Below are 23880 nucleotides of genomic sequence, written 5' to 3'. Positions count from 1 at the left end.
AACATGTCCTGCTCACCGCCATTGTAGTCTCAGTATTTGGTCTATGATATCTTTAACTCAAGATCGTCTGCGCAATTTGTCATTCCTTATCCCATCCCTCATAGTGATGCCGAGCATAGACCTTTCCATTTTACGCTGTGTACTTTGCAATTTAAGTATTGATCTTCTAGTTAATATCAGGGTCTCCGTGCCCATAAGTCAGGACTGGGAGGAAGCATTGGTTAAAGACTTTTCTCTTAAGGCCGATTGGCACATTTCATTGCAATTTACCGATCGTTCTTGTCGCGTATTTTATATATATTTGATATAATACTTGAATATCTGTGATCCACTCGACATTCTTCTAATGATTTCAAAATAGCTGGTAGATCAACGGAGTTTATTTATGATAAATTGCTTACATTTATTTCCTCCTCAGACTTAAATTTTGTTCTTATAATATGATTATCGTTATTTGCTGGATAATAATTATAATTATCTGGATAAATATTACTCATATTTCGTAAAAAGGACAACACCAAGAAAAACACAAAAATTAAACTAGAGGTGAGGATCATGCGTGTCTTAACAAACGACTGATATTGCACAATTCTGTGCAGTATCGCTCGTTCGATAATGTAAGTAGCTTCGGTTTGATTCGGTTGAATGAAAAAGCTGAAAACTCGCTGAAGCGGCGGCAGACAAGTCCTTCATGGGACTGAAGAACTACAGAACAATGGAAAAATCATTGGAAAAGAAGATAGGTAGGAGCAAAACCAATTATTGAGATAATTCACAGGGACTGAGACAGACAAAGACTCTCCTGAGAAGCTTTAACCAGAGAAGATCTGCTGAATGGATCAATCTAAGTTAAAAAATTCTACGGATACTAACAGGAGTCCTATCGGGGCACTGTCTCTTCAATAAAGACCTGAAAACGCTAGACTTAGCAGATATTACGGTATGCAGATTTTGTTACATAGAGGACGAAGCCTCTATCCACATTCTTTCGAAGTGTGAAACAGTACGACACTCCAGAGTACTACACCTGGGAGCTTATAAAATAGAGAACGAAGATCTCTGGCAGCTACAGCCATCCCATATTTTGAACTTTTTAAAAGCAGTGCGATTAGCAAATAAACTGTAAACACTGGGATCCCCAGCAAGAAATGAGGATACAATAGATCCTTTGGGTACAAGAGTATATGATACCCCAATACATACATTCATAAATACATACATACGAACTTTTGTCTATCTACAATGTGTACCATTTTTAGGGAATATTAGTCAATTTGTGGTAAAACTATTTCTTATATTAGCTGTTCGCCAGGTTCGTCTATAGCTGAAATCTAAAACTCCACCAATGCACTACAAAACAATCAAATACATTATCTCCGCTACTTGCATCACATATGAGGGCTACAACCATCCCAACTTTCCTTAGATAAATTCTAGTTTTTATCTCTGATATAAGTATGAGTTGTTTTGATTTTATAACTGCAAATGTTCACGTGAATACTTTTCTTTATTAAAATCATTATTTACTGTCTCTTTTTTTTCGTTCATAGCAATCGCTCCCCTCAATATAATTTTAGTTCTTCAAGTATTATAGACTATTGTTACTACTATTTCTTTTCATCTACTTTTCGCATTATAATGTAAAAGCTGAAAGCACCTTCGAAATAATTAAATTAATTGACACAAAATTTAACCAAAACAAATCTCCGAATTCATATTAATCGTTATAAACAATGAAAAAACTTACAGTAAATTTAACGTCTCGTCCACGACATCAGCTGTGAAGCCGGTCCTGTCCGGCAATGATGGAAGAGTCTAAAGTTTGGCAAATGCGGCGGTTTTTGGAAGCCTCTTATATTGTGTTTCAATATATTTTTGCACATACAGCGGAGATTGATTGATATAGTTTTTTAAAACCGAGTTATTAAAAGACCTTCATATTTATTTGTTTGTTTTCTTGTATCGAATCATTCGAGAAATTATTTTTGGTATACTAGCTTTTTTATTAGCTAAAAAGTCAGTTAATTGTTGAATGTCATATTAAACGGATCGAAATATTAAAAGTAATCGAGGAATTTAAATAAATGATATAAATAGTGAATAATTGACTATTAGTGGCTAATTATTATAAATAATGAGTAGTATAGTGTTTAAATGAATTTAGTAAGTAAGAAACAGTGTGTATAAATTCACCGCACCATTAGAAATAGTTTAGATAAATCATGAGAGAACAAAAACCTCAGAATAAATTCATGATTAAAGAATTATGCATATAATTATAAAAATCCAAAAAAGCTCAACGAATACAAAGTAGTTATAAATTAAAAACACTAAAACTTATGTACATTCGAGGTAAGGACTCGAATTTACTTCAACAAAGCCCAGATGGTAACTCCCCTTAATCGTGGTTCTAGAATCGGACGCTGATGCAGATAGTTCTCAATTTTTTCACTCCAACCTGGCAGCTGCAGAACAAGGGATATAAGGAATAGTTTCGCAACAAATCGCTTCGGCGTTGTAGATAAAGGACGTTGAGATTTTATTGAACTCGACTCTTATCAGCGAAAAGCCAAGTATAATTGACAAAGATCAATGAGCAAAACAAAAGAATTATTCAATACTTACAACTTTTACAAACCGATATCAAAATCCACAGTTGTTGAAATTCTTTTATTGATTGATAAAATAGGCATATTTGATGATTGTGTATTTATTTATATCCAATCAAGATTGATTAATGTCAAAATGGAATCAACTTTTCATAGAAAATTGAACAATTGCGTTTTTTATAGAAAATAGCCTCAACAACAAAACATATCGAGAAGAGCTCAATTTATAAGCTATTTGACCGATGGTTGGGACAAGGACTTTTGACAAGTACAGGAAAGTATTTTATTTTTATATAGGTACAATACTTTTTTACTGTTAGACGTTATTATTTTAGGATCTTTATGGCACACTCGCAGAAAAATTCTCACTCCAGCTTTCCATTTCAGTATATTGCAAAATTTCGTTTCTATTTTCAATTCTGAAACTAAAAAGTTGGTGAATGATTTACAAAAAGAAACCGATAAACCTTGGATAAATATTTTACCTCATATTTCGTTATTCACATTATATTCAATTACAGGTGAGTATATTTAAATTCAACATGTTTTATGGCAAAGTAATTAACTACAATTTATACAGTATGAAAATTGATGAGGTCATAGAGCAACTAGAAGGTCATATAAAAAGTTCGCCATTTAGTCGGTAGATGTCGTAACGGAGTGCTAGTGGTCTCGTTCGAGAGGGGGGACTATAAAGTTTTGTCCCGGCACAGTTCAGTCGCCATCATGCGTTGGAACAGTGAGGAGCGTGCGTTTGCTGTTGAGGTTTACTTTTCGAGCGGATGTTCTGTGATCGCAACCCAGCGCGCCTTTCGGAATCGCTTAAATTTAGCCCCCTTGGCCCCTGTCCCGGACCGGAAATCAATTGTTACGTGGGTCACTACGTTCAGACAAACTGCAAGTGTGACAAGACGAAGAACTGGAGTCCCTCGGCCCATTAGATCACCGGAGAACATTGAGTTAGTTAGAACTTCAGTGTTGCGATCACCACGGCGTTCTGCGCGCAAACATGCGTCTGCCCTTGGACTTTCCGATCGTTCTGTGAGGAGAATACTTCATGATGATCTTCATTTTCATCCATACAAGATGGCAATTGTGCAGGAACTTTCTGAACGTGACTTCAATTCTCGGAGGAACGCGTGTGAGGTTTTTCTGGAAGTCGTTCCTGAGGACGCTATTGTTTTTTTTAGTGATGAAGCCCATTTTCATTTGTGTGGATCCGTAAACAAACAAAACATGCGCTACTGGGCTGATACCAATCCTCGACAATTGCATCAACGGCCTTTGCATTCACCTAAAGTCACAGTGTGGTGTGTGGTGTGCAATTTACTCACGTGGAATTATTGGTCCCTGGTTCTTTGAGGAAAATGAAGTCACAGTGACAGTGAATTCGCACCGGTATGTAAACATGTTACAGGAATTTTTTTTCCCACGGCTAGATGAGTTGGACTTAGGGGACACTTGGTTCCAAAAAGACGGAGCAACGGCACACACTTCAAGAACATCGATGGCTGTTTTGAGGGAACACTTCCCAGAGCGCCTTATCTCAATTAGGGGCGATTTGGAGTGGCCAGCCCACTCTCCCGATTTGACCCCTTGTGATTATTTCCTATGGGGTTTTTTGAAATCCCGTGTGTATGTGAACCGTCCAAGGACCCTACAAGATTTGAAGACGAACATCCAGGAAGAAATTGCCAACATAACGCCTGCTATGCTGGCAAGAGTCATGACAAACGCCAGAAATCGGTTTACTCAGTGTATGGAGAATGGGGGATGTCACCTAACTGATTTGATCTTCAAAACTCAGTAAAACAAAACTTTATGTATGTGCCTGTATTATAAAAAACGAATAAAAATTTTCTGATTCATACAATAAGTTTTATTAACTTTTGAAAAAAGGAAGTTATGCTGCCGCACCCTGTATTTATGAATAGTGAACAAAATAAATTTTCATGTACATACGACGGCTCATATCTTTGCTCCACCCCTGAATCCTTTATTAATCAAAACAATTATTCATAATTACATTATATTGTAGTACAATATAATGATTCCAAAAATTGCATAGCCTGAAGCCTCTGAAGACTAGAAGTTTAAATTTGAGAGAGTCGCATCTCAGTCTAAAAATATATCGTATTGAGCAAAGTGCGGTGATTGCATAATTGTGTTTAATGGAGCCTATCAGAAATTCACATAAATTTGGTGGTTACATTAGAGTATTATGCAATATCATAGGACATTGTGAGAAGCTAGTGTAGTGTACATGCAGGTTATACATATAGGAATGTTATCGTTAACGAAACTAATAATAAAGTCCAAGATATTTCGTTACAAGATCGACTTGTGACTATTAGACCAATATTTGAGGATAGTGGTCTCTTGAATGTGGACAGATGCAAACGAGAAAAGTTTCTTGCAAAGTTAGTAGCTATGGATGAGTCATGGACTCATCACTATGATGTACAGACCCAAAGGTATAGTGAGAAATGGAAGTAGGATATACTACCGGTGAAAATTTTCTGCCTACCCCATGATACATTCAAAAAATTTCATAATAGAACACTTTAACAAATTTATCCTTAATATTGTCAAGCAAAGGTCGAAACGGTGTCTTATAAACCAAAAATATTAGTGTTGTCGACAAGTTAGAAACTTGCAAGTACTAGTTGATTTGTTTATTATCATTTAACAGTCAATTATTCTTCAGCGTCTATGATTGTAGTTTAGTTCCAGATAAATGTATTGTATTAATCAGTAAACGTGAACGTCGAGTCCAGGGATAGCAGCTAAGATCAAAGAATCTTCCTCTGGGTACTTCTACAAAGGAAAGTAAATTGAAGGAAACTTGCTTTCGTGTAACGATGGTGGTTGACATAAAAAATTGACGTATGAAGATTGGGAGAGAATTTTATGAAGCGATGACTCAAAGTTTGAGTTATTTGGTTCTAAGAGAAGAGTGTTAGTGGGTACTTCAAATTAAGAACGGATGTTGTGTAATTCCGACTGTGAAACATGGCAAAGACTCCATAATGGTTTGGGGATGTTTGGGAAGAGGCGACTAGAGGCCTGTCAAAAATTAAAGGGATTTTGAAGAAAGAACGCTATAAAAAATATTAAAGGAGAATGTGGTACATTCCACCCAGCGCCTGATCGGTAGAAAATGTATCTTTTGAATAATTGGAGAGGAATATTGTACTAGTAATTTGGTCATCGCAGTCGCTCGACCTCAACCCGAATGATTTGTCGTGGAGCCATTTTGAGAGGGAAGCTAGAAAGCAGTGTCCTATTTCCACTTTGCATCTTTGAAATATCCTAAAAAACGAATTTAAAGCCGCAATTATTTGCCGAAATTTTTACAGGGAATGACAAAATTGTGCACCGTAGTAATAAAAGCAAAAAGGGGTTACATCGATCAATCAAAAATTCAAATATATAACAATTACAGACTGTTTTATTATTACTATATTCTCATCTATATAACACATTTGAAACATGTCTATCTAAATAGATCATATTTTTCTTATTTGTTGTGTACCACGCAAACTATAGGGTGGTAAAAACTTTTAACCGTTGCTGGTGAAAAATGCGAAAATGTGATATCTTGCGTGATGATAACGCACTCAGTCACATATCCACCATTGCAACAGCCGTAACAGATCATATGGACTTCGAATATCCACCACATTCTTCAGATTTGGCCCAAGTGATTATCGGCTATCTGAGAACTGCGAGATAATATAGAGAGATAATATAGAAAGCCTTATCGCCGAAGAACAAAATTTTACAGGAAAAAAAGAAAACCAATTTCTTCACGTGCATCTAAGTTTGGATACTTTAAAAGGGTTTTGATGTGTAAAAGTTATTGTTTTGATGTACACAACTTTGTTTTAATATTAAATTAATTGATATTTCATATTCATTAAGAAAAACTGGATTTAGGGCTTTTATATAAAAGTTTGCTGCTAGCAGTCTCAAAAAGCCCTAACTCTCCTTATGATCATAATTATAATGTTTACAAACCCTAAAATAAATAATAAACCATATAATACGATGAAATAAAAAGAACACACATTAAAAGATTTGCAATAATTTTATTAACATAAAATCATAAAATAGGGGGCACAGTTTTTCAATTAGTTCTTTTTTCTTTGCTTTATTGAATCCTCTTACTTTGCCAATATTTTCAGACATGGGAAAGTTCTTAATGCATTTAGTTTGCAAAAAGTTCAACACCTTTGAACTAGATTCTTCATATTTGGTAGAATACAAATGACTTGTATCTCCTCTTTTAGCAGTTACTTTAACAAAATCTGTGAGATAAGGTATGGAGTTGACAACGTCACCTCGACACTTGAGTTTTTGTTTTGATGTGAAGTCCTTCCATGCAAAAAGATCCCCAATACCAAGTTCTTTGGTGTTTACTTTTCCTGAGTTTGATTGTTGAACGCACTTAACAAAATCCTGGAAATCGTAAACCTTTCCACTGTGCTTCATAGCTAACTTAACTTGGTGGTGGAAAGAGTGAGCTGCCATAAACGTATGATCTGGTTCGAAGTAAAAAATGTCAATGGTGTCTATAGAAATCTGTGGGCAATAATTTAAAAAATACACCAAAAAGGTAGAAAAAGTCCAGTTTTTTTGTGCTGAGCAATTGTCCAGCCAAATACAAATATGCTTTACATCTCTGAAATGATAAAAAAATGAATAAAATGCATTTAAGATGTCTTCTTTTTTTCTTCCACTTATTGCCTCGTGCCACAAGACTGGGAGAGGTTTATCCTTCTTTTTAGTACCAATAGGTACAAAACTTTCATTAAATACTACCATTCTTTTTGTAAATACTACTTCTTTGAAGGAATCCATCCGTGGCAACATAATCATCTTTTGTAGATTAGCACAAAAGTATAAAGTATCAGTGGAAGACTCCAGCTTAGCGTGCTCTTTATAGAGGACTCTTGACTTTTCAGCCTTTTCAATGTGGCACTTCCAATAAACGCAAGTATCACATCCTGGTAATAAATTGTCCTTTGTCATGTTCCTTAAATTGAAAGCACATGCCACATTCATCATGACCGAGTTTTGTAAACGATATATTCAGCTCATTAACAACATTCCTATACAGATCGTAAAAACAGTTACAAGAGTTTTTAGCTTGTAAAAAAACATCATACATCCTTTGAATAGTCACATCATTTGGGAGCTAACTTCGATTTGGTGTATGTTCTCTTCTGTAGTGAGCAATACTTGGGTTATAGCTCTCTATATGATTTATAATAATGTTCCTGTCAATTTTCTTAGGATTAGGATGCTTTCCTCTTTTGTCAGTCGAATATGACGTCATACCAGTCTTTATATCTTTATGAACAGATGTTAATGTGTCATAAATAACTGGGTTATTTTCTTTAGAAAACCCAAGAGTAGTTAGAAAAAACCATTTACATACTCTGGCTCTTTCGCCTTCTTTGTCATTGAAAACATATCGAAACGAATTATTTCTAGATTCCGATTCACCCCGACGTTTCTTCACCGGAAGCTTAGTGGCACACAACATGATAAAGTACCTGTGAAATTTTTGTCCCAAAATTCGCTGCATTTGTAACGACATTTGTCTCCACAAGGATCACGTGGGGGATGGTTTTCTGTTAATTTTTTTATTCTGTTTTGAACTTTTTCTTTTTGAGTTGTACTTATTTTCTTCCTTACTCTTTTTGTTCCCCTTTTCTTGTTGATCTTCTTCTGGGATTACAGTAGTGTTTGAGATTTCAGCATCGTTAAATTGTTCTATTTTGTGCAGTACTGGATCATTTTGAACTTCAATTACCTCTTCAAAATTTGATGGAATTAAAACCTCCAGTGTTGTATAAGTCAATGTGTTTTCATCTTCTTCGTTCATATTTGAGGAGTTCGCATTAGATTTAGAAACATCCAACATTGATTTCTGTTCCTCATTTAAAATAAACCCATCCTCACTTGTGCCATTGACATTTTTTTATTTTTGAGGTACATTAATTCCTGAATTTCCTCTGGCTGCAAAAAATTTGAAGGGCCAATAACTTGAAGTGTTGTGTATGTGGGTGTTGATTCGAAATTATTGTTAACGTGTTGATTTTTCTCACTACTAAGAATAACTCCATGTAAATAAGTAAATAAACAGCTTAAATCATTATCCAACACCTTTATTTACTTTCTGTGTCAACTTAAACATTGAAATCAGCTTAACAATAAAATTAGAACTTAAAAACACAAGAAAGAAAATTACTGATGCAATTACCTGAGAAGATGTTAGTATGTTGTATGTAAAAAGTACAAGGATCACTATCTGCTTGAAGAAAACGAGCAAACGAGCTGCGTTTGAAGTTTCCACTAAATATTTCGCCAAGTTATAAAACAAATAGCAAGCCAATGAAGAACCGGATATTATTATAATATTTCATATTGTAACTAACCTTTTCTAATGCCTTTAAACGTATGAATGGTCCATTAGCTTAACGTTAAAAATATTAAATTAATGATGCAATCTCGCATCGACTACTATTTTATTGCTCTATTTTCAAACAAATATTGCGAATATTCGAAACGAAGAGAATTAAAATATATTATTTCATAAAATATTTTGAAAAAAACTGCAATTTTTTGTTAACATTCGCCAATGGTATGGAATTTGGTATGGAATACAAATCATTGACTTTAATGCAATAAAATATTAAATTCGGACTGATCCGATATGTAACTCAAATGTTAATTGAATTGGTTTTTTATGCGCAGGATTCTTATTTCTCTATAAATTTCATGCATTCCTTTAAAACTTTTAAGCCGAGTATCTAAAGGATCGTCTACGACCATCAATCTTCTTCTTCTTCATCGTACGTTAGGACTTGGTATTGTGTTTGCATCAATGGTTGCCTAGCTTCAGCTGGGATGATAAAGACCAGCTCTCATATCATCTTGTAGGTAGTCGTCCTGGTTGTCGGGATATTTTCGTGGTTTCTCTATTTCCTCTGCAGATTTCTCGCTCATCTCACTACATCCTGGATATCACATATCTTCCTTATTTCATAATTTCTCCTGTGGTCAAATAATATGTGCCCCGCTATTGATCTCAGCGTTTGCATTTCAGTAGTTTTCAAAAGCCACTTAGTTATGGTGTTCTCTACTCTGGTCTCTATCGCGTATATCATTTGTTGTTTGAGCTTTCACTTCATTCTTCAGATTTCTATTACTTGTTATGTTTGCTCCTAGATATTTGAATGACATCACTTGTTCTACACTCTGATCGTATATTGCGAGCTTACATCTTCTCGTTTCTCCGGATAGTGTAGAAGGTTTAGTTTTCTCCAAAGATATTTGCATGATAAAAGCTTTCGCTATTTGTTCAAGCCAATACAGAAGCCTTTGTAAATTATCTTCGTGTTCTGAGATGATCACTCCGCCATCAGCATAACATACTATTTTTATTTCTTTGATTCCCATCCGGTATCCTCTTTCGGCTTGCTTTATCTCGTTTATAATCTCATCCATTATGATGCTGATGAGATCGGGAAGAGGCTCTATCATTGTCTGATACCGGTTGGCAGAGGTATCCTACTGCTAAGCTTATCTACTTTTATTATGTTGGGGTGAATCTTCCTTCTCTTCAGTAGAGTTGTTACATCCTTCAATCGTACCCTATCAAATGCTTGGGTGAGATCGTTGAAGCACCTTCTTATTGAGCTTTATAGCCTTTTCCATAATTTGGCAGATCACAAAAATAGCGGACCTGTTCTTTCTGAATCCCTGCTGTTAATCAGAGATACCAGATGACATTACTCCAACTTGATACCTGATCATCTCGTTTGATATTTCATCAATAACTTCAGTTTTTCTGTTTTGCAGTTTAGTCACCATTTGTTGTATTTTCTCCAAAAATATGGTACATCTCTCAATTTGTTCCTCATCTTGATGTAAGTTCTGTGTTGATGTAGGTACTTGTTGTTGAGTCGTAGAGTTCTCTAAAATACCTCTCTTATTTTTCCATAGTGAGTTTTGTGCTTTCTACGTACTCATTTATTGACTTTTTTCTATTCCTGAGTAAGTCCCATATTTTCTTTTATCCCCCGTAGATATATTTCTCTATATAACTCGAAATTTTTTCATATTGATCTTTTTTCCGAATATTTTCGTTGACCCTATTTCTTACAGATTAATACTCATCATAAGTCACTGCTCAATATATTCATTTAGCACTATCCTATGGTAGATGAAGTTCTTGTTATTTCATAATATTACCTAAGACTTGAAGCTATTGAGAAAAATTACTACAGTTGCATTTATTTCACCTAGGATACGTTGAAAATGGCGATGATGATCACGATGATCTATTTCTTCGAGACGTGAATTAATCCGAAATATCCGGATTATTGGGATGATGTGGCACCATCAACATACCTTTTAAGTCAAAAACTCTCAGATTATCAATGAGGAAAGACCTAGTGCGTTGGAGTGGTGCAATATTTAGTCTTACACGCATCTTGGTCACCGGCGTTTCACCTTCATTGATTACCACATTCATCCAGCTTCTATTTTCACTCTGATTTCCGTACAATAACTCTTTGCGTGAATCTTTCTATGTTTTAATCCCCGTATGAGATCTTGAGAACGTCATCTTTCTTTTTTCAAACTTTTGATAACATACAAATTGTTAAGCAGCAAACAATCAAGATTCGCGTCGGTACGTGTGGTAACGGAAGCTTTTCCAGATTGAACGTCTTCTACTGAGTAATGCTTTCTATTGAACCACTTTGTCCATTAAAATATACGGATTTTTGACACACACTGCAGTAGACATATACCTACCGCGAAGGAGCTCGTTAGTTTTTTTGGAAGGAAGTCTTACATGAACATAAAAGAGTCAATGTTGTTGAGAAATAAATAACCTCATTTCTCGCATCTCATCTTTCTTTCAACTAATTTCATATACAGGGTTATTCTAAATGATGGACCCATGCTTAAAAATTCATATTTATTAAAGTACAAATGCTACATCAATAATTTTTATACTAATGAAAAGATGAAGTTTCAAAGTTTTTTTTTAATGTATTACATGTGTTCAATGAGGCTTCCAGCTGCTGCACGGCAAACATCTATGCGTCATCTGTGTGTGTGTGTGTGTGTGTGTGTGTGTGTGTGTGTGTGTGTGTGTGTGTGTCATCCTCCATCATTTCTAGCACATTACCGCAAAATTCGAGGCGCTTCTCTTTGTCATCAGGGTTGATAGCCTGTACGAGTTCTAAACGGTAGAGCTTGTACAGCAAATGCCGTCTCAGAACTTTCTATACAGTTGGTTGAGGTATTCCAAATTCTCTACTAGCTCTATTGGTAGACGTCTGATATCTTCTTCGGACACACACATCCAGTCTCTTTGAATTGATTAAAGCGATGAGTGATGCTTTTTCTAGTTGGTGGTTTAATACCAAATTCAGCACGAAATGCCCACTGCACTACAATTTGCGACTCACTTCTTGTAAACTCAATAACACAGAACACCTTGTGCTCCACAGTCGCCATCTCACTCACAACTGGCAGTGACAAAGAATGGCAGCCTATTACCGCGAGAACTGTAGCGGCCGAACCATCACGTCCTGTCTACACTTGTAATACATTGAAAAAACTTTGGAACTTTCCCTTTTCATTGGTATAAAAATTATTCATGTAGCATTTGCACTTTAATAAATAAATAAATAATATTCATTCCAAATCCACCGATAGTCAAGCAAACATTAACCGACAACTATGTTGTCGAATTTCTCTACCACTCCTCATATTTATTGTCTATTACTTTTACTGCATTTTTATAGTTGGCACTCTGAATAATCTGTTTGGGTGACTCTATTTCTCATTTGCTGATCTTTATCTGATTTATCTCTAAATTAATTTCATAAGTAAAATGATTTTATTATTAATTAAAAAAATTTTCAGAGACTTCGATGGGATCAACTTTGAATATAAGTACATCTGCAGATAAGTCCTATATTAAAGCTATTCTAGAACTTGGAGGGCTATTGGCTGAAAGGCTATTGAGACCTTGGGGTTATAATAAACTTTACGATTATATTTCTCTAGACGGTATAAAAGAAAGGAAGATAACGAATGATATACATAATTTTACCCAGAAGATTATAACAGAAAGATCTAAACAATTTAAAAAATTTCAAGTTCCCAGTGAAAATGATAGCTATTCTATGAGGAAGAAGTTGGCGTTTCTAGATTTGCTTCTTAATGGAAAAGAAGATGGAAATATAGATGATCAAGGGATAAAAGATGAGGTTAATACTTTTATGTTCGAGGTATGTACGATAAAAATTTTCAGCGATAGTTATATTAAGGTTATTCATAAATGGCTAATTACCTTTGGGCACACCCAAAAATAATTTCAACTGATAATTTTGGTCAAATAATGTTGTTAACTTAAGCAAACGGTCTCAGTTTATTGCCCTTTATTAGGAGAATAGAACGTATTACTCTTAAGGGTTCAATATATACCTCATTACCATTAGCATCGTGCTCAAGTGAAATGGCCAACCGCGTCAGGGTTTGTCAATGATAATGTGTAGGTTGCAATGTATTTTATTTTGAGTAAGAATTGATGTGAAATCCAATATACTTGTAGATGCAATGCTATTTTGTCTGTTACTTTTATAAATTGCGTCTGACATACCGTCAATTGTGGTGATTTTGCCCATTTTTAAAGTGTACAATCAAATTTCGAATATTTTTAGATGGATTTTCCACAAAAAAATCCCCATTTATGGGACTATGAGCTGAAACTACTGAATTAATATTTGTTCTTTTACTTTTTTTTAGCTTTTTACAAAAATTAAAAACTGGGTGGACAAAGTCATCGCCATGATAGGGGTAACATTGCCCTACCACAATTTTCTTATGTTTATAATCCCCGTGGGGATAATTTTACACTCTGGTATATTGTAAGGACCAGGATTGGAGAGAATACTAAATTAAATTTACTTTATTTAGCGTATATTTTTATAGAAAAATCTTCATATATTTGGATTACGCCAAACTTATCATTTAGATGACACTTTAAAAATAGCTAATGAAAATAAACGATGGCCAAATATACCCCAAGTAACAAAGTCCCCGCGAACTCAACAGCGGTTCTTTGATAGTATTCTCTGCAAGCACTGTCTGTGTTATTGCTGCAGACAATATCTCATTGGTAACGAAATTTTCGAAGCTCTGAACAGACTTGAATTAGAGTTGAAATATTCGTTGGTCAATTTCTGTTTTAGAATTGTCTTCATTTTGTTAAAAGCCACCCCACAACCAATGTGCCTCATTTTTTATCAATGCCCGGAAGGATACTCATATAGAAGGAAGATTTGGCAGTATGCTACGAAATCTAAAAAACTCAGGTGTTAGCGTTCCCACAACCACGATTTTGCTTGATCTGCTTGAAGTCCTCTGGCTAAAAGCTCAAAGCCAACGCTTGAAAGCTTGCCGACTTAAAACTGGTAGTTGTTTTTGCATTAATCCTGCCCCTAGAAGAATGGTATGAACCTCTTTCGATGCTATATCATGATCGCGCTGAGCCCTCCCAATATTCAGTATGTCATCGCTGATATTCCCAACATAGATAACAGATGGAAGGAGCTGTCTTACGTTTATAGTGCCACAAACCATTATGGCTACGCAATGTGTTTATAACTATTTTCGAAAAAACGACTGAATCATTGATAGCAGCCACAATGGACCGCCTTGCAAGGTGCCCTCATGAGGCTGTGGAACGAGTACCACCGGCGAAACCTACGATATGGGTCCGTGAGCAGATTCTATGATGTCCTCAACTTCTAACCGTTTGATTCCTTCATCCTACTTTGAGTAATGGTGAAACGGTATTTTACTATGGAGTTGGGTTACAAGAGCAAGGTTAGGGTCTATATGAATTTTTATATGTAAACCTTTGAGTTTGCCGGTTCTTATGAAGGAAACTTTCAGTCAGTAGTGCTCGTCGAGATAGGGTACAGAATTTTGACAAAGCCTGTCTTCTGCGTGGTCGAGAAGCCAAGGAGGTTTAATTTTCCAGAGAAAATTTTTTAAAGGGATTCCACGTGCGCACCGACCAGAATTAAACTCGCAAGTAGGATGAAAATGATCGCAATCGTAAAGAAAATTCATAAAATGACTGATTTGGAAGCTAGCAGACTTTTTTGAATTCAAAGATTCGCTAGTAACTCCTGTTGCAGCAACATATCTTTCAAAGTTCTTGACTCATTTTCACCACCATTAACTGCAAGAAAAAGATTCCTAATATCAATCGAATTGTTGCCTTAAATGTATGTTGTCACTAATCGTCAATACTTCACGCGACTGTTCTCGTTACCAATGTAGGATTGTTATTGATTAGATAAATGTGGAATATGTATTACGAAGGGAACAAACTAATCTCGAAACATCAAAAGGGCAGAATGCAACCATAAGAAGTCTTGGAATTAGTGATTCTCTACACTATACCTTGTGGTTGCGATATATAGGGAGAGATCTCGGAATTAATAAAGCCGACATGATGCTACAAGTACAGCGACTGGTCACGTTTTGGATTATATCAACGTTGTGGAGGACATTCTGCGAAATAAAAATTTATGGGAAACAATGTATTATAGGAGAAATAACACAGTGAAATGGAGACCAAAAAAAAAACTATGAATACCACAGGTGGTTCCATCGTTTTTAGAATTATATAGGTTAGGTTTTTAGTCGGTAGGAGCTCGATACTACACATGGGTTCAGGGTGATCATGATGGATTTTTTACATTTACGAACAAAACAAATTATGTTAGGTAGAGGTATGTTAGCTTCAATTAGGTTATGAAAGGTTACATTTAACTTAGCTTCGATTAGGTAAGGTTTACTTTGACTTAGGTCTGGATATTTTCTTTGCTCGACAAAAACATATTTTTCTATGAAATGCGAAATGCTTTTATAATCGTAAGTAACTGTCACTCTTTGTAATTCATAAATCCATCTCAAAAAGTCGAATCGGATATCAACATATCCAATCATTGGTAAACCGATTGTTCTAATTTACAAAATCTGGGTCATTAATAAATGAATTCTTGGAAAATGTCAAGCAAACTACTTATTGTATTTTTATCATAATTCTACACTGGGCAAATACAATTCTATAACTGCACGATGTCATACTATTGACTTTATTAAAGAGCCGGTAACTTAAATTGTATTGTTAATAGAGCCTTCAAATCTTTTTGTATGCCATCATTCGTTTTATTCGCTCCTTAAAGGTTCCAGTTGGAATTAATTAATAAAGCTCATCGAACCTTTTATAAGAAGGGTTTGGATTTATGAAAAAACTGTTTCAAAATGTGAAATCTATTACGAGTTTAATAGCATACATTCCGAAATTTTTTAGGGTCACGACACAACATCTATGTCAATTTGCTTTACCTTGATGCTATTAGCTAATTATCGTAAATATCAGGTAAGTTTATATTTAAATAATTTAGATTTTAAGCTGATATTGTTGTTATAATTATGTGAAAACAAAATGGTTGATGTTATCAAAACTCGAAGGAATATATGATATAATCACACATATTTTACGTAGCTTAGAACAGGTATAAATATTTTTTTTATAGTGAGGGTCCATTATGAAAGTACGATGAAGTACTTTCATAATAAGTCCAGTTTTTGACAAAATAGATCTTTATTTTTTCATTGTATTTCACATGTACTCATTTTTGATAAGAGCTTCTGAAAACTTTGCATGAAGACAATTCTACTATTGTTTCATTGAGATTATTTTATCCATTAGTATACTGTGTACAATTGTGGTTATATTAATTCCTAACATGGCCTATTCGCATAGTGGAAACTTTCATTTCGATTAGTTAGTAGAAAAATCTGCAGCATCAACCTAAACCACTTTTTTCTTTTAATTTCTTTCTTCTTCCATTATGACACGGGTCATAAGTTAATGTAGTGGAATATATAAAAGATGGTGGGTGACGCCATCTATTCGATAACTATAGACCCCATGCTTAGATGTTTATGGAAGTAGTTGGCTATTTTTAGATAGTCTTTAAAGTTTATCAGCGATGCTCTGGAACATAGCAAAAGTAGATATGAGACAAAAGCTCATTACTGGAGTTAAGCTGGATATTGTAGATACCTAAGTGCTATACAGTGTAATTCAGGCGGTAAAGGTAATAATGTAATGGTGGGTCCATTGTGGCTGTCTACGAGGATCTCACTCGGCTTCGGGCGTTCTTGATATCGACAACTTGCTTAGTATCTTGGAAATTGTAACACTATATGGGTCTATTTCATCTTTTAAACTGAAGGGTCTTTTTTCCTATTTTTTGTTGTATATTTCCATTATATGTTCAATTCTTTCTAATTCTTTTTTTTTGCTAACGCTAACGCCGATCTATTTTTCTTGTACATCTTCATAGTATTGTGTAGATTCGTAGTTAATATAAATGTAGTTGAAAAAGGGGGTCTTGATTGGTTTCACAATGTTTCGGTTTCTGTAAAATGAATTTTCACTTATCAATAATTAATCATACTTCCAGCTTGAATTATTTGATAAAGTTGATCATATTCCATTCCATCATATTCCATCTTGAAGATGGTAAAAGTGCTTTAAAGTAAAATATTAACATAATTTAATGATCCCATTAAGAAAAATATGCTTTGCATTTCGATTAGAATCGAATGAACAAAAGTTATGAGGAAATATTTATGTTTCTGATATCATTCACTGTTTTTCAAGAATATGAGAAATTTTTCAATTCACACATTAAAAATTTGGTTATTATCTTCTACTTATCAATTACGATGAGGTAATCGTTATATAGATTTCATAATATTGAGAGAATTTTATCTTAATTTAATTTTGATGGAAAATTTTATTATGATGTACCTACATATAGAATATCGTCACTTGATTTCGCAAACTTTTGTATTAATAATATTATGAAACAAAATTATTAAACAAAAACTTCTGCTCTGGGTAAACATAAATTGTACATAAATTTCCAGTTTAATGAAAGTTGAAAAAATATGATTTTTCTCCAAAAGTAAAGTACTTAATTCTTTCTAATATGTACCAAAAAACGTTATTTCAAATGTTTATCCAAATTGTGAACTAGTATATAATATACAGCACGTTATATACCATTTAGAATGAATGAATTTTTAATCAAATGGTCATGATATTTACATATTTGTTAATGAACGTTTGGAATTTATAATAATTTCTATTCAAGATTTCCTGAAAACTCCGTTTCTGGTGTAGTGACTAAAATTAAATGTTAACAGCATTACAAAATCCAAAATACTCAATACGAAGAGATAGCCCCCAATCAAAATACCACACTGCATAATTTTCTTGGATGATTTTATTCATATTACACAAAGAAAACAACCGTCAAAAACTTCTGTATAATGAGCCGTTACCAAATGATGATCTTAATAGCGGACAATATAGAAGACCTTCAAAGAATTACAGAAAAGGTAAGGAGAGTCAGCGAGCAGTATGGGCTACGCATAAATTTAAATAAAGCCACAAATTGGAAATAACCACATTGCAAAAGTACAGAAATACAAATAACTAGGGATTTGAATTAATTCGAGAAATGACAGCACTGAAGAGATGAAAGAGATTGAAAAAGAGGATGGTAAAATGTTAGATATTCTCGATCCTCCTGTACGGAAAGCAATAATGAAAAAACTTGAAACCATTGAAATGTGGATATTGACAAGAATATTACGAATATCGTGGACAGATAGAATCGCAAATGAAGTTTTACGCAAAATGGCAACACATAGAAAATTATTGACTACCATAAAATCCCGCAAGTACTTCGGTCATGTAATGAGGGGACAACGGCACAAATTCCAATTGATTATGCAGAGAAAGATAGAGGGAAAAGGGGTGATTTAACTGTAAATAAAACCAATGCTTAGAGCAGTTGTGAATAAAAAACAAATAATCACGATGGTCGCTAACATTCGTCCGAAGATGGCACTATAAGAAGAAGAACCAAATGATTGCGATTTATAATGGGTGAAGTATCGGAAAACAGTTCAGAAATTCCATAAAAAAATATGTTTTTTTCAAAACTATCTGAATATGTAATCAAATTAACCTCATATATCAGTTCTATAGGCATTTAGGACCTAAGGCTGCGAGATATTTAATTCTTTCTTCCTAGTAGGAGTACTTAGCCAACTGCCTACCTATAGATTCTCTAGTTACAGAAAGACATGAAACGCACTTAAGAATCGATAGCTTTGAATACCTTCATGTTAAGATGGCAACAGCGTTGGGAAAACACAAGCAACTGGAGAAGAGCACTCATTCAAAACTTACCTAAGCGGATAAACAAAAAATGCAGTAAAATGAATTTCTACCTTACACAGGCTCTTGTTGCAGAGCTTATATCTAACCTTTCACTTCATTAACAGTCCAATATGTCTGTACTGTAACAACAACGACGACGCCTTTCATACCATCTCTTACTTCGATTGGTGGAACACACAAAAGGAAAGATGCCAGACTTAAATGAACACCATTCTTACTACTGAAAACGTTGTACCCACCCTGCTGGTTTTTGACAAATTGGACTACTTTTTCCACGATGGTGAATGGTATTCTTGGGATAAAATAATGTATAGGCAACCTGAACTTTTAAGGTAATGCTTACGCGGTCCCAAAGGTTTAGAAAGGTGGAAGTAGAGAAAGGTGTGGTTTTAGTAGGTAAGGCATCTCCTTGAGTGAGTCGTGAGTCCCTCACATTGTACGTGAAAATTATTTCCGCACCTCTCCAAAAAAACTCTTTCTTTCAATGTTTTCTGTTTTGTTGCCTTATTTTGTTCCTCAGTTTCACTGTTCTCAAATCTCTTCTAACCTCATTGATTTTTTCCTTGAACTTTCTTTTCTTACTTCCCACCTTTTTTACCCTTCAGGTGCTGATATTAGTCAACTATCTTTTGTCATTCTATCTATATGTCCTAACCATCTAGCTCGCTGAGCTCTTAAACTATTTCATGTCATTAATTCTTAATCGAAAAGTATCTTTAAAATCTCAATAAATTAATTCATAAAATATATGAAAATTGTTATTAAAAATAGCCTTAATTATCCTTGTCCTTTTACTGTTGTTCGGTCATTCTGAGACACATGATTTTAGATTTCTCTTCTATTGTTCAATATTTTGTAACCATGAAAGTTTTGTAAATATCGAATCCAATGATAGTCAGTGCAATATTCAGGCTACGCGGAGAGAACTTTAAAACTTTCAACTAACTAACTTTTCAAATTTTTGTGCGAGTCAATATATTTGTGGCCTGGCGTTGTTGTGGTGGAACCCAATGATTGTTATAATCCGATTACTTTTTCCATATTTCTTCATTTTCCATCACTTTCCATGTTATTAATGCTGCCAATTTATTGATCCGTTTTATTGCGTCTGATCTTTCATTACCAAATTTCCACCACAAAAATCTAAGGTGAAAAAGCATCACATAACGCATTCCTTAGAAAATTTCACTTTTTAAAGGTTTACAGTTTTTAACAGAAATACTACTAACAGAACTATTTTGTTAAATGTAATCTTATATGCGACTGTGAAATATGCATCAAGTTGTATTGATGCATAAATAGTAAATTTCAAAAAAACGCATACAACTGTAAATTATTCATACCCGATGATTGCATATAAGGGTTAACAGCATACAGAGTCTTTTATGAAGTTATATTCATTTTCAGGATGAGATTTATGAAGAAGTTGTCACCGTTATTGGTGATAATGAAGATCCGGACATAAATAGATTAAATGATTTGAGATTAATGGAGAGATTCATCAAAGAAAGCTTGAGGCTGTATCCTAGTGTACCGTTTATATCTAGAAGTTTGGAAGAAGACACAATCGTTAACGGATATCTTTTACCAAACAAAGCTATTGTGAATATTCACATTTTCGATATCCATCGAAATGAAAAAGATTGGCCGGAGCCCGAAAAATTTGACCCCGATAGGTTTTTACCAGAAAATTGTGTTAATAGACATCCTTATGCTTATGTTCCATTTAGTGCTGGTCCTCGAAATTGTATAGGTAAGTTTCCATTTACTTTTTAAATAAGTTTTAAATTATTTGTGTCGGCAGTTATCTTATACAAGGGATGCTACTTAAGTTTTGAGATATGGCAACAGTGATGTTAATATGTCAAACCTGATATTGCCTTTATAAAGATTGATAAAGATACTTGAAACATTTATTTGTGTCAGCAAACATCGATATTGTGCATTAACTGATATTGCAAGATCGTCATGTGACATAGGTACCGTGGGATCGAGGCATTCTGGGTCATTAGTTTCACTTGCACACATTCAATATTGCATGAATATTTGGCTGTCAAAAATATATGTTCGAGTAGATTACCGCATAATTTGACAATCGTTGTAGGAACGCTCGTGTCGATTGGTGAAAAGAAATGCTACAAAAAATTTAATTGCGGTGTTTCAAAATATTTCTATAAGACAGGCAACCGTTCCATTAGAACAACATAGAACGGTCAATTCGGAAGGGTACAGCAAGATTTTTTTCTCAAAAATGTAAGAAAAAATCAGGGAAATCAATTGTAGGAAACGAAAACCACGACAATGCGAGCTTTCACACATCAGTTCAAACAAAAACTTTATTGAATATTAAAAACATCGAATTTTCTACACCTGAAGACACGTTTAGAGGTACCTCAATCGGAATGGACAATTCAGTTCAAAGGCCTGCATAAGTGAATTGATATTAATGGAGAATATTTTGGAAAACAATGAAGCCATATTAAACTATAGATATTTGTTTTTATTCTTCTGTCTCAAAACTTAAGTAGAAACCTTCGTAACTGCAACAATTAGAAAAATGAAAGTGTTTTTAGATCCAGACATCATGTACCATTGTAGCTATTGAATAACTGAACTCATACTGTAAAATATTTTATTTTGAATGTTCATAACTTCCACATACCCTCTCTTACTATAATTCTTTATGCTAACTTTCCATTATATTAAAAAAGCTAGAAGTCCTCTTGTTCTCTTAGCTTCTTCAGGATGTGTTTACCTTCCTGTCTCTCTTCTTCAATGAACTCATATCTTGTTCCCATCATTATAAACCATAATTCAACTTATGCTCTCATTCCTTTAATTGAAATTGGGCTATTTTCAATAGTTTTTGTAGTATTCGTACATACATATTTGCGACCTTTTGTTAATCAAACTTAAGAATGGGCCCAATGAGGTACATGCTTTTTATATGCTCAAAACAATGTATTATCAATTTTAACATTCACGGGAATACCGTGTTTTAGATACTGCCACTGGGTTTTTATATGGAAAAGTGACAATCATCTTGAATACGTCTTGTCTGCCACCCTGAGAATGTCTGAATCGCTCAAATCACGTGCAAGTGGTAAACATTAATTACCATACATTTACTCCAATAAATTTTAAGATACAATTGCATTTCATATAGAAATTTACAATTCATTGCCTTACAATTAAATTTTGCAAGCAGAAAAAAAAAACAATTTTGGTGTTAATGAAAACTATGACTATAATAATTTGTTTACAGTACATTCGCAATAGTTGATTTTGAATTACTTCTCCTGTAACAGTGTAGTTATTCAATTGTTATACCTGGTATACTATTGCATGATAGAAACATCGAATTATCATAATATAGTTTAATTATTTTTAGGTCAAAGGTTTGCGATGCTCGAAATAAAAGCAGTTCTATGTGGCATATTGAGAAACTTCATTTTAGAACCCATAGATACACCTGAAACTATTAGAATAGTAACCGATATCGTACTGAGACCAGAGAACAATAACATAAAAATTAAAATATCTCCAAGACATAATAAGATATAAATCAGTTCCAGAAATAATATACATAGAAGCGCAATATTAACTTGAAGTTTATCTCATTATCCTTACCCCAGTTCAAAAACGGAAACCAGTATAAAGTAAAACGAACTGCCTTTGGTTCGGTAGCGCATAATTTAATACCATTCAATGATAACATTCGATATTTATATATCAGCATCACGTTATTTGTAAGCCACGAGTTTAATTAATACCGAAGCTGAATAGGCAAGACCCCAATCTAAGAGTAATGGGTTTTTACATATGCACCAGAACATTCATTCAAGAACAGTCAAGAGACTGAAGTACTATTACCAGTTAAACTGTATAAGTTTCAAAATATCACTATATTATATAAGTTTCCAAAAATCACTAGTCGTGGCTTAGATAGATAATTATTCAAAAGTCAAAATTAAGTTGGCGAGTGCAATGTTGTACCTTCAGTGATTAATAGAGATGTCCGACATCATATTTGAAGTTTTAATGAAGTACGGTGCACGGTTTCTCTAGGTGAAATAAAACAATTTTCAAAAAAATATCAATTCAATACTTGATGACAAAAAGTACATTGATAAAACTGAAAAAAGATGTTTCTACATGGATACTATGAATATGAACTGTGGCTATTGAATAACAAGACTGACGTTGTACAATATTCAAATTTGAGTTAATATATGTTTCCTTGCAAAAATATTCAGTATTTACCCCTACCATATCCCTACAACATCCCTCTTTTTGGACGCGTGTTCCAAGCTTCATCGGATATAAATTTGATTTTTGTTTATTGTAGATTCTATTATTTGAAACAGAACCGTTTTGTAAATTGATCCTTTATCAAAAGAGACTCAAAATATAGACGACTCATCGTAGGAAACAGAAATCAAACAAAATCCGAACAAATCTAACAGTTGAATGCTGAATTTAGCTAGAAACCAATCTATAAATAATTGAATTGAATTGAAAACCTATGAATTATTTCCTAATTTTCCACAGTTCAGCAATGGTATGGAATCAAATTACCGATTGTTTTTTTATTGTCATCTATAAAGTCTTCTTGGCCATATTGAAAACGCTGACAACACTCAAAAAAAGGTACTTGAGCTAAAAATCCAATGCGCCACTTTTTTCAATAAATTATGCTTCGGTGGAGGTTTATGCAGATTTCACGTGAAATTCACAATAACGTTAACAGCTGTCAGTTGTTGGCGTGTGGGAGCATGCAGAGCTCTTCTGTAGCACCGTAAGTCTTATTATTTGATAGCCATATCTCGTACAGACATGCTGGTACTTATGTTATTGTCGACGATTCATATAAATTGCCTTACTTCAATATCT

General features: G+C 34.1%; 1 protein-coding gene across 1 annotated transcript in view; it reads left to right on the top strand.

Annotated features, from left to right (window-relative positions):
- The window catches only part of LOC130450270 (cytochrome P450 4C1-like), a 35744-nt gene extending 12506 nt beyond the window's left edge, over nt 1-23238 (top strand). The window contains exons 3-8 of the mRNA XM_056788586.1: nt 2793-2885; nt 2947-3130; nt 12564-12931; nt 16033-16101; nt 20395-20740; nt 22379-23238. Coding sequence (XP_056644564.1) covers nt 2793-2885; nt 2947-3130; nt 12564-12931; nt 16033-16101; nt 20395-20740; nt 22379-22551 — 1233 coding nt within the window. The 3' untranslated portion in view covers nt 22552-23238. The remainder of the gene's footprint in view (nt 1-2792; nt 2886-2946; nt 3131-12563; nt 12932-16032; nt 16102-20394; nt 20741-22378) is intronic.
- Nucleotides 23239-23880: the final 642 nt, after the last annotated feature.

This window comes from Diorhabda sublineata, chromosome 11 (genome assembly GCF_026230105.1).
Source record: "Diorhabda sublineata isolate icDioSubl1.1 chromosome 11, icDioSubl1.1, whole genome shotgun sequence".
Taxonomy (NCBI): domain Eukaryota; kingdom Metazoa; phylum Arthropoda; class Insecta; order Coleoptera; family Chrysomelidae; genus Diorhabda; species Diorhabda sublineata.
Note: the sequence above shows the minus strand (reverse complement) of the source record. Positions and strands in the feature narration are given on the sequence as shown.